The sequence below is a fragment of the Nerophis lumbriciformis genome, linkage group LG06 (genome assembly GCF_033978685.3).
Source record: "Nerophis lumbriciformis linkage group LG06, RoL_Nlum_v2.1, whole genome shotgun sequence".
NCBI lineage: Eukaryota > Metazoa > Chordata > Actinopteri > Syngnathiformes > Syngnathidae > Nerophis > Nerophis lumbriciformis.
The window spans coordinates 2141057-2153913 of record NC_084553.2 but is presented as its reverse complement, the minus strand read 5'-3'; the positions used below and the strand labels follow the sequence as shown (position 1 = coordinate 2153913).

General features: G+C 43.9%; 1 protein-coding gene across 2 annotated transcripts; it reads left to right on the top strand.

Moving 5' to 3' along the window:
- The first annotated feature begins 5218 nt into the window (after positions 1-5218).
- Positions 5219-7530, top strand: LOC133608229 (uncharacterized). 2 transcript variants are annotated; one of them, XM_061963431.2, is made up of 2 exons: positions 5219-5366; positions 6525-7530. In XM_061963431.2, exon 2 carries the CDS (start codon positions 6585-6587, stop codon positions 7269-7271), a length of 687 nt encoding a protein of 228 aa, XP_061819415.1. In that variant the 5' UTR covers positions 5219-5366; positions 6525-6584; the 3' UTR covers positions 7272-7530. The 2 variants fall into 2 exon arrangements, with proteins under 2 accessions (XP_061819415.1, XP_061819414.1); XM_061963430.2 differs by having other exon boundaries at positions 5326-5380.
- Positions 7531-12857: the final 5327 nt, after the last annotated feature.

Sequence of the window (12857 nt, the reverse complement as noted above, 5' to 3'; positions counted from 1 at the left end):
TCTCTGCTACAACTCCAACATGCAGTCGGGTGTAACCGCTGACGTTGTGGTTGTTGTCTTCTATTTTGGTTGAAATAGATTGCAATAGACCATATTAGATCTGCGTTTCTTTGTGTCCCTCTTTCCATTTTGAGAATTTGGAGTAATCCGTCGTCCCCTACAGAGCCGAACTTATAAGGATTACTTTTGTTTTTGTTGTAAGATAGTGGTTTAATTTATTATTGTGGTACACGTCGCTTCTACTGGAGATGGTTCCCCAGTGGAGGTGTCTTGCCTAGAGCATCCACAATAACCCACTATTTACTTCTCACAACTTTAATATGGAGTGATAGCCTAATGGCGATTACTCCCACACACTCTCACATTCACACCTTTCAGTATATTGATCTACGGAAATTTCAATATTTCATGAGGATCCCGTCACCCTCCAGGTTATTGTTTTTCACGGACAAAATTCAGTTTTTATTCTGAATAGACCATTTTAGGTCTGCATTGGACGCCGTCGTCCCCAGGATAATGGCTTACGGATATTTCAAATTATTGTTGGCTCCGCCTCCCCCTAGTATGTTTGTTTACGGATATTACGGATTTCAGTTTTCGCGGTTCCGTTTACCTGCAGTATATTGGCCTCTTCAGTTTTAGAATTTTATTTCGGGTATTTCAGTTTTCGCGGACACCGACGTCCTGCAGTAATTTTGGCCTTTTTACCTGTTAGAGCCTAGGATTTACAGGGTTTGTCTATGCGTCGTAACCCTCGTCACACGCTTTCTCTTAGTCGTTTCTTTCTTCGTCAATTTAAAACGTACTCACTGCTCTCTGCCTTCCTTCCTGTTGTCCTCGGATCTCCGTCAGTCTTTCCAATTCCAGCCCGAAATGAATCAAAAGCAGTTCCTCAATCAGGATTTGGATGCCATGGTCTTTCTGGTTTCACTCACTCATGCTGGAATCGTCAGACCTGTTGGAATCCGGCTCGAAGGACCAATTAGATGTCACGTTCAAACACTGAGGACATCTGTTAAACAAGACAAAAGGCAAGGAATCAAACAGAGACAGAATTCAATTTGGACTCAATTGAGGAGAGACATGGCCACTGCACTCTCTGTACAATCCTGCACCACGCTCTGACGAAGAAGGTTTTCGTCTACTCCTTTATTCAGATGTTCAATGTTCACGCACCAACACATGTCACAGCAGGAATGGTAAGTGTGTAAAAGAGTCATTGTTTTCGGTCGATTTGAAAACCAAGAAGAGGATTTCTCGGGCTTGGGCTCTTCCTGGATCCAGCTGGGGCAGGTGTTGGAGGACAATGGATAACCCCTCCCGTCTCCTGACCACAGGGACTTCAAGAGGGCAGCGGGTCGTAAATAGCGTTGACCTCGGTCACCAAACAGTTGGAAGAGAGTTTGTGAAATACTTCAGAGAGAGTTCGTTTAACACTTCAAAGAGAGTTCCTCCGGGAGTTGAGCAGATCCTGCCATCTGTCCGTGTTGAAATCATAGTGGCGTTTCATGAGCATTCTTCCTCTTGTTAGGCCTCGAAAGACAGCATTCATAATACAACGTTTCTTTTGTGATAACTTACAATTATTCCAAGTTATTACGACCCAGGCGGCTGTTATTACGACCCAGGCGGCTGTTATTACGACCCAGGCGGCTGTTATTACGACCCAGGCAGCCGTTATTACGACCCAGATGGCTGTTATTACGACCCAGGCGGCCGTTATTACGACCCAGGCGGCCGTTATTACGACCCAGACGGCCGTTATTACGACCCAAGCGGCCGTTATTACGACCCAGGCGGCTGTTATTACGACCCAGGCGGCCGTTATTACGACCCAGGCGGCTGTTATCACAACCCAGGCGGCTGTTATTACGACCCAGGCAGCTGTTATTACGACCCAGGCAGCTGTTATTACGACCCAGGCAGCCGTTATTACGACCCAGACGGCCGTTATTACGACCCAGACGGCTGTTATTACAACCCAGACGGCTGTTATTACGACCCAGGCGGCCGTTATTACGACCCAGACGGCCCTTATTACGACCCAGGCGGCTGTTATTACGACCCAGGCAGCCGTTATTACGACCCAGACGGCCCTTATTACGACCCAGGCGGCTGTTATTACGACCCAGGCAGCCGTTATTACGACCCAGACGGCCGTTATTACGACCCAGACGGCTGTTATTACGACCCAGGCAGCCGTTATTACGACCCAGATGGCTGTTATTACGACCCAGGCGGCTGTTATTACGACCCAGGCGGCCGTTATTACGACCCAGACGGCCGTTATTACGACCCAGGCGGCCGTTATTACGACCCAGGCGGCCGTTATTACGACCCAGACGGCCGTTATTACGACCCAGGCGGCTGTTATCACAACCCAGGCGGCTGTTATTACGACCCAGGCAGCTGTTATTACGACCCAGGCAGCTGTTATTACGACCCAGGCAGCCGTTATTACGACCCAGACGGCCGTTATTACGACCCAGACGGCTGTTATTACAACCCAGACAGCTGTTATTACGACCCAGGCGGCCGTTATTACGACCCAGGCGGCCGTTATTACGACCCAGACGGCCGTTATTACGACCCAGACGGCCGTTATTACGACCCAGGAAGCTGCTATTACGACCCAGGCGGCCGTTATTACGACCCAGACGGCCGTTATTACGACCCAGGCGGCCGTTATTACGACCCAGGCGGCCGTTATTACGACCCAGGCGGATGTTATTACGACCCAGACGGCCATTATTACGACCCAGACGGCCGTTATTACGACCCAGGCGGCCGTTATTACGACCCAGGCGGCCGTTATTACGACCCAGGCGGCCGTTATTACGACCCAGACGGCCGTTATTACGACCCAGACGGCCGTTATTACGACCCAGGAAGCTGCTATTACGACCCAGGCGGCCGTTATTACGACCCAGACGGCCGTTATTACGACCCAGGCAGCCGTTATTACGACCCAGGCGGCCGTTATTACGACCCAGGCGGCCGTTATTACGACCCAGACGGCCATTATTACGACCCAGGCGGCTGTTATTATGACTCAGACGGCTGTTATTACGACCCAGACGGCCGTTATTACGACCCAGACGGCCATTATTACGACCCAGGCGGCTGTTATTACGACCCAGACGGCTGTTATTACGACCCAGACGGATGTTATCACGACCCAGACGATTGTTTTTGACAGCGTTTTCAGCATCCGCCTCGCAGAACTTATGCGGAGGTGGCACGAGAACACCAAAGATCCCACTTTGGGGGCCAACCTTGGCCAGGCTGGAACACACGCCACCATGATGGGGACGAGCAACAGGTGCGCCACAGCAGCATTTTTGGAGCAGCGCGCGTCCAGCTCAACACAGCATGGGCTTTACGCCTCAATTTTGTCATCCTCAGGCATATTTCATGCCTGAAAACTCACCTCAAAGGCGTCCCCGTACTCCTCCTGCTTCCAGGAGGATTGAATTTGACAGCCTTTATGCAAATATTGACATGGATGAGGGTATTCAGCCTGTCAAAAAGGTCTTTTACAGGCACCGGGACGTCAGCAGGCCCAAAAAGGAGCTCTTTGTTGTCCCAGTTCTCCACAGGCCAATGGAAAAGATTGACTGTCATCTTTCGGGAATGTAAACAATGAAACACCGGCTGTGTTTGTGTTGCTGCAGCCGCCCGCAATACACCGCTTCCCACCTACAGCTTTCTTCTTTGCTGTCTCCATTGTTCATTGAACAAATTGCAAAAGATTCACCAACACAGATGTCCAGAATACTTTGCGATGAAAACAGACGACTTAATACCATGCTGTCCCAAAATGTCCTCTACAATCCGTGACGTCACGCGCTGACGTCATCATACCGAGACGTTTTCAGCAGGATATGTCGCGCGGAATTTAAAAATTGCACTTTAGTAAACTAACCCGGCCGTATTGGCATGTGTTGCAATGTTAACATTTCATCATTGATGTATAAACTATCAGACTGCGTGGTCGCTAGTAGTGGCTTTCAGTAGGCCTTTAAACAACGAGGGTGCTAAACAACACCCGTGTCGTCCGATCACAGCAGGATCTGTCATACTATCCTTCAGTTTGTTCCTTATAGTGCTGCAATCAATCTTCCATCACGTCAATCCAACATACAGTATATATTAGAGATGCGCGGTTTGCGGACACAATCGCGGAGTCCGCGGATTATCCGCGGGTCGGGCGGTTGAAATAAAAAAAAATTAGATTTTATCCGCGGGTCGGGTCGGGCGGTTGAAATAAAAAAAAAAGAGATTTTAAATAGATTCAGGCGGGTGGCAGTTAAACCAATTGGGAAATATATATACATAGTTAAATGTTGTTACCCACATACGAAAAACGAGCAGGCACCTGCAGCATATGCCACAACAGAAGAAGAAGAAAAACAAAAGAGATTGCAGCAAACGTGGTACGCGACAAACTAAAAAAGGGAATACTAAAGACCAGGGGAAAAAAAGGCCAGAAAAGTTCAGCGTGGACTCGTTTTTATGAGGTTGTAAATCAGGATGATAGTAATGCTGGCTACGTGATTTGCAAGAGCTACGACGCTGTTTATGTCTACGACAGTCACAAAACCGGGACATCTAACATGGTGCATCACATTTGTGCAAAACCCCGAACCTCCACAAACACCCTGAGCATGAGCAGTGTCGTCCGCCGTGATCCCAGAAGAGTGCCACAGGATGTTAAAACAAGGCTTACAGATGCATGTGTGAACGCAGCTGCCTGCAGCAGTTTGAGTGGCGCGAGCGTGCTTGGAGGTGCGCTCAGCGCGGCTCCCAGATGATTGCGCACTGGTGTGCGTCCGGGCCGTGACAGCGTGGCACGCATTGAATGTCTCTGCTACATTGGATCAGTCTCCTTTCTTTAACAGGCAAAAGCTTTATAACCTCACTAATGCCTTGCATCGTCTATATTAGATATATAACAACGGGCGGGTGCGGTTTTGATTAAATGTTAGTTCGGGTAGATGGCGGATGGTTGACGACTTTTGTGATGCGGTTGCGGATGAAATAATTGCCTATCCGCGCATCTCTAGTATATATACTCCTGCTTATGCACACATACAGTATATATACTCATGCTTATGCACACATACAGTATATATACTCCTGCTTGTGTTGATACGTCTCTGCTTAGTAGTCTTTTAAGACTATGATGTAATGTTGTATAATCACCAATCTGCTTTACTTGACGTCCTAATGCAAGTATGACATGTTTGATGTCCTTCATGCTAATATGACATCACGTGACATGCATAAGCTATAAGGAAGGGAGTTGTCCTGCACTCCATGGCACACAACTACAGGAATGAAGGTGTGAAGCGAGAAGGACACAGGTATGTCATCTGAGGTACTTCTATGTAAATATGATATGTATATTTGTTGTTGTTGTTTCCTACGCATTCAGCACAATAAGACATTCTTTGGTTCAATGCTAGCAAGATATCCTGTCAGAGATGTGCTGTGAAATAACAGCAGGACAAGCTACTGGACTTCATTTGAGAAAGTGCCCTCTACCGTCTTCTCACATGTCTCAAAGGGCTGCACAAGCCACAACCACATCCTCGGTACAAAGCCCACATAAGGGCAAGGAAAAACTCACAACCCAGTGGGATATCAATGAGAATGACTATGAGAAACCTTGGAGAGGACCACATATGTGGGTGACCCCCCCTTCTCTCTAGGGGAGACCAGATGCAATGGACGTCAAGTGGGTCTGACATAATAGTGTGAGAGTCCAGTCCATAGTGGATCTAACATAATAGTGTGAGAGTCCAGTCCATAGTGGATCTAACATAATAGTGTGAGAGTCCAGTCCATAGTGGATCTAATATAATAGTGTGAGAGTCCAGTCCATAGTGGATCTAACATAATAGTGTGAGAGTCCAGTCCATAGTGGATCTAACATAATAGTGTGAGAGTCCAGTCCATAGTGGATCTAACATAATAGTGTGAGAGTCCAGTCCATAGTGGATCTAACATAATATTGTGAGAGTCCAGTCCATAGTGGATCTAACATAATAGTGAGAGTCCAGTCCATAGTGGATCTAACATAATAGTGAGAGTCCAGTCCATAGTGGATCTAACATAATAGTGAGAGTCCAGTCCATAGTGGATCTAAAATAATAGTGTGAGAGTCCAGTCCATAGTGGATCTAACATAATATTGTGAGAGTCCAGTCCATAGTGGATCTAACATAATAGTGAGAGAGTCCAGTCCATAGTGGATCTAACATAATAGTGTGAGAGTCCAGTCCATATTGGATCTAACATAATAGTGTGAGAGTCCAGTCCATAGTGGATCTAACATAATAGTGTGAGAGTCCAGTCCATAGTGGATCTAACATAATAGTGTGAGAGTCCAGTCCATCGTCTCCACAAGTCATGATCAAAAACTTGGTCCCCATTCCAAATGATAACCAGTAGGTGTGTGTGTGTGTGTGTGTGTGTGTGTGTGTGTGTGTGTGTGTGTGTGTGTGTGTGTGTGTTGAACAGGACGTTCGGCAGGTCTCGGACCAGTTAGATCCACACCAAAGGGAGAAGATTGAGGCCTACATGAATATGTCGGAGTACGAGAAGCAAGAGGCAAAAATTGTCATTATGAAGGAGACTGACAGCGTAAGAGAGGAGACTCACGACATAAAAGAGGAGACTCACAACTTAAAAGAGGAAACTCACGACTTAAAAGAGGAGACTCACAACTTAAAAGAGGAGACTCACGACTTAAAAGAGGCCTTGAAGGAGAAGAAAGAGGCCTCGAAAAAGAAGGAAGAGGCCTTGAAGGAGAAAGAAGAGGCCTTGAAGGAGAAGGAAGAGGCCATGATCCTCATTATGAAAGAGGCTGACAGTGTAAAAGAGGAGACTCACGACATAAAAGAGGCCTTAAAGGAGAAGAAAGAGGCCTTGAAGGAGAAGGAAAAGGCCTTGAAGGAGAAGGAAAAGGCCTTTCGCCTCATTATGAAGGAGAAGGAAGAGGCCTTACTCCTCGTTATGAAGGAGACTGACAGCATAAGAGAGGAGACTCACGACATAAAAGAGGAGACTCACAACTTAAAAGAGGAGACTCACGACTTAAAAGAGGCCTTGAAGGAGAAGAAAGAGGCCTCGAAAAAGAAGGAAGAGGCCTTGAAGGAGAAGGAGGAGGCCTTGAAGGAGAAGGAAGAGGCCATGCGCCTCATTATGAAGGAGGCTGACAGCGTAAGAGAGAGGAGACTCGACATAAAAGAGGAGACTCACGATTAAGTTTAATCATGCAATTTATTTTGGCCGTACACGCTCTTTAAGGTCAGCTGCTATACGCTCAGTGATCAGATGAATGCTTAGTCAGTAGAAACATGATGGCTTACACAATACACCCCTGGACAATTGGAGATCAAAGTGTTATCTAAGATTTGTGCAAATACTGTAAATGACATGGATTCAAAGAGAAACGTTTAAAAACTTTCCTGGATGACATTCTCAGAATAAAAGTGTATCTGTGTAAGCCAGTGGTTCTCAAACTTTTTTTGTCATCCCCCACTTTGGACAAGGGGGAGTTTTCAAGCCCCACCTGCCCCCATCGCCCCAACAGAGCGCTAATGCCAAGCTTTAACATTTTCAAATTTATTGAACATCAAGTTGTATACATTCAAACTCAATAACATAAAATAACATCAAGTTCAATAATAGATAAAATAACTGTGCAGCTGTGGTATAACTTGCATCAAGATCAATAATAAATAAAATAACTTCCATCAAGTTCAATAATAAATAAAACAAAAGTGTTATAACTTGCATCAAGTTCAATAATAAATCAAAACAAGTGTTATAACTTGCATCACGTTCAATAATAAATCAAAAAAACTGTTATAACTTGCATCAAGTTCAATAATAAATCAAAAAAAGTGTTATAACTTGCATCACGTTCAATAATAAATCAAAAAAAGTGTTATAACTTGCATCAAGTTCAATAATAAATCAAATAAAAGTGTTATAACTTGCATCAAGTTCAATAAATCAAAAAAGTGTTATAACTTGCATCACGTTCAATAATAAATCAAAAAAAGTGTTATAACTTGCATCAAGTTCAATAATAAATCAAATAACTTGCATCAAGTTCAATAATAAATCAAAAAAAGTGTTATAACTTGCATCAAGTTCAATAATAAATAAAACAAAAGTGTTATAACTTGCATCAAGTTCAATAATAAAAAAAGTGTTATAACTTGCATCAAGTTCAATAATAAATCAAATAAAAGTGTTATAACTTGCATCAAGTTCAATAATAAATCAAATAACTTGCATCAAGTTCAATAATAAATCAAAAAAAGTGTTATAACTTGCATCAAGTTCAATAATAAATCAAACAAAAGTGTTATAACTTGCATCAAGTTCAATAATAAATCAAAAAAAGTGTTATAACTTGCATCACGTTCAATAATAAATCAAAAAAAGTGTTATAACTTGCATCAAGTTCAATAATAAATCAAATAAAAGTGTTATAACTTGCATCAAGTTCAATAATAAATCAAAAAAAGTGTTATAACTTGCATCAAGTTCAATAAATCAAAAAAGTGTTATAACTTGCATCACGTTCAATAATAAATCAAAAAAAGTGTTATAACTTGCATCAAGTTCAATAATAAAAAAAAGTGTTATAACTTGCATCAAGTTCAATAATAAATCAAATAAAAGTGTTATAACTTGCATCAAGTTCAATAATAAATCAAATAACTTGCATCAAGTTATAAATAAATAAAACAAAAGTGTTATAACTTGCATCAAGTTCAATAATAAATCAAATAACTTGCATCAAGTTCAATAATAAATCAAATAACTTGCATCAAGTTCAATAATAAATACAATAAAAGTGCCACTTTGCAATCTTTGCAAAAAAAAAAGGGAGGAGCTATGCATTTGGCAAGACAGGGCAAGTGACAGCACTTTCCCCCAGGAGAGCCACCTTGCTTCACTGTGAAACATCACGGCTGTATGATCAGCTCCCATTTCCTCACACAGTGCAGAGAACAGTCGCGCTTTCAGTGGTCGTGTTTTGATCAAATTTACCGCGCTCACAACATCTGTTAAAACCTCATTGAGTTCGGGGCTGAGCTGCCTTGACGCGAGTGCTTCCCGGTGAATGACACAGTGTGTGCCCGTCACATTTTTGTTTCTCTGCAGGCTCTGGCTCGACGACCTTTGAGGTGCGAGTCACAAATGTATATATTTGTGTAATTGTGATCCACATATTAGCCTGCTACCCATCCGCGCGAAAGTTTGTTCAGCTTAGCCCCGCCCCCATTAGTTACTGTTGCTATGTCTGTCAAACTTTCGCTCGTACCGAGAAATATAAAGCCTACAGTAAAAATAAGTACCGGTAATTTCCATTTATTTATATAGCAGATTTCACAGACAGAATCACAAAGTGATTTACAGTGTGTATAGAAAATGAAAGCATAGTAAAAAAATAATCTAAGAATATAATAATTAAAAAAAAAAATTTAAAGTGAAATTTCCTCCCGTTCCTCGCGCCCCACCTGTCATGTCTCTATTCCCCACCAGTGGGGCGCGCCCCACACTTTGAGAAACGCTGGTGTAAGCTAACTTCCATTTTGCAAGAGAGTAATCACCTGTGATTGATCAGATTTTTTAAATCATTTGACAGCTCTACTAAAAACATTGACATGCAAATCCAACTTTCCTCTGCTGACGGTGGGCCTTGAAGGCATCCTTGGTGCAGCCAGCGCCATCAAACATCACACTGATTGTGAAAGACAAAAGAATCTGAGTTTTAAGGAGAATGCATATACGTTTAAGAGTTCTTTTAACAATAGTCATGTTTAAATCAGCTAGTATTTTTCCATTTATACACTGTATGCTTGTCTCTCTTTGTCTGCAGATGTCTGTGTAGTGTCTTGAGGGGTTGGACTGTGGGAGTTGAGTACCCCCTTTTTTGTCTTATCTGTATTAGAACAATGATGCTGTAGTCCTTTCTGGACAGGGTGGGTGCCGTTTTCGTATTCAATAAGTTGTCTCTTCCTGTTTGAATGTTAGACCATTTTGAGATGCCGGTGTGACCGCATTGGTGTGGACTGGTCTCCTAAAGCTTTAGTAAAACTTGATAATATTCCTATTCTTCTTACTCTGCATATATGATCATCTAGAACTTGGGATTGACCAGTGACTTTAATTCCCTGAGAGGAAAGACTGGTCAGACGCAACAGTTTCCATACACCCTACATTGTTATTGTTGTATTATTTCACTTCATGTCAAGTCAATGAAACAATAATACATCAGGATTCCATTTTAGATGGAAAGAAGCCAATTCCCGTACTGTACGAGTCATGCTGGCCACAAAAGTGACATTTGTCTGTCAGGTGATGGATTGCAATTGAAGAAAAGTTGAACTTGATAGTATTTACTAGGACTAGTTTGGTTAAGGTTATCAACTTATTCAGCTATTCAACTATTCATTCTGTTCATCCATTCATTTACACCGATAACCCACTTTATTTTACTGCTTCAAATCAAACATCAATAAATCACACGGAAAAAGGATCGAGTTGTCCCTTTGAGTCCTTCCTGAGTCCAACTGGCCCTTTCAAGTTTGGGCACGGCTGTGAAAAAACCTAGAGAACTTGACAGTTGATAACCACCAGCGTGGCAGTGAAGACGAGGATTAAGGGCCTGTAGTCAAAGAAGCTGCTGTCGAAAAAGGGAAGTACTTGAAACTGCACCATGGCAAGCGAAGCTCTTGGGAAAACAGTCAAGCAACTGAAGCAAGAGAGGACCGTAGCCAAAAGTGTCTTCACCAAGCAAGCAAACTACCTCAGCAGAGCTGCAGATACCATGATAAAGCAAGAACTACAAGAGGAGTTCTGCAAACTTTCCAGTCTGGCGAGGGATGTCGGTGAAGCAAACGATGACTACGAGACCGGCCTACTGGTGGACATCGAGGCCAAGTCTGAGGAAGGTGATGAAGTGGAACTAAATATGCAGCAGCAAAAAGACATAGAAAAAACCACAGATGAGTTTGAAGCAAGACTGGATGAAGTCCAGAAAAAAGTTCAACCCAACCTTTGGTCCAGATATGGTGAGGACGAAGTCAACTTTGCAATAAATGAGGCAGGGATCGCCAGTGAAGATGTCCGGAGAATGCCTGTGACTTCAATCAACAGACGGATATGAGCTGCAGTGGATTGGAGTGAAATCATTGGTCTAAGATGTAATCACAAGCATGACTGAGTGGGAAAGGTGGATTCCAGGTGACCAAAGGCCAAGGCTGGAAAGCAGAGTTAAGGACCTAAAGGCGCTCAGCAATGTCCTCGAGGCTAGAAGGGCCGAATTCCTAACGGCACAAAGAAGTGCAGAGGAAGGAAGAAGAGGAAGAGAACCCCAGCTCCAACCAACTCCACAGCCGGTGCTGAGAATCAAACCCACCAGTCTACCCAGGTTCTATGGATTCAAAAGGAACTTCCATCGATGGCGTAGTGACTGGGAGAAACTGCAAAGACAGGGAGAGCCGACCGGCTCCATTGAAGTGAAGAAGTTTCAGCTCCTGGACAGTGTTGAAGAGTGGATAAGCAGAGAACTATGCCTGTCAACATCAGAGTGCTTGAAAACAGGTATGGCAACAAAACCACAATTGCCTTAGAAATAGTTGAAGAACTGGAGAAGATTCCTGCTTTAAAGTCAAACCAGCCAAGGAAAGTGATTGACTTAATCCAAAAGGTGGAAAAGGCCCTGGATGACCTGACAGTGCTGGGAAACATCGGAGCCATCAACAACCCCAAAGTGATTGACTTAATCCAAAAGGTGGAAAAGGCCCTGGATGACCTGATAGTGCTGGGAAACATCGGAGCAATCAACAACCCCCTTGTGATCAGGTCAATAGAGTAAGCTGCCGGACCACATAAGGAAGGACTGGCTCACATTAATGGTCAACCCAGGAAGCAAAGTGACGGCAGACAATCACTTCGACAGCCTCCTCAAATTCCTGAAGACCCAGGAAGAAATTCTGGAGAAGCTAGAGCAGCTTGGTGTAAGTGAAAGGTCTGAGAAGAAACATACTTACATGGAAAAGAAGTTTGCCTCTACCAGATTCACAGGGAAAGCCGGATGTGTTGTCTGTGGAGATTAAAAGCACCAGGAGAAGCTCTTCTTTCGAAAGCGGTTCAAAAAACTAAAGCCTGGCGAAAAAGTGAAAGCTGTGGAAAAGCTAGGAGCATGTAAAAGGTGCCTAAATTGTCATGAAGTGGAGGAGGAGTGTACGGATACTTACCTGTGCAGGAACAGGGACTGAAGGAATTCTTCAGGCCACCACTTCTTTCTTTGCCTAAAGAAAAACCCCAAAAGAAGAGAACCTGGGAAAGGAGGAAGACCCAACTTCAAGACGACAAGTGCTCACTGAGGAGCAAGAAAAGCTGATTTCTGAGCCCACCTCAGGGATGGCCGAAAAGTTCAGGAAGGTATTCACCAATGTGGCTGTGAAGACCTACTGTGCTGGAAAGATCCAATCTGGAGTGATGGAGAAGACCTACTGTGCTGGAAAGATCCAACCTGGAGTGATGGATGCACATACACGTGAGTTACCAGTAATTCTGATGCTGTTGGAAGTAACTAGCATTGCAGGACAGAAAATTGGAACTCTCATTGACCTGGCATCGGACACCAACTACATCACTCACAGAGCTGCCAGAAGACTCGACCTGCGAAATGAAAAGGTCACCCTTGTTGTCCAAGGAGTTGGAGGAATGACCGTGACGGTAAAGACCAGAAGATATTTACTCAAGGTGAGAGTGAAGACGCCCACAGGCACAGAGAGAGCTCACGAGCTTGTATGCTATGGC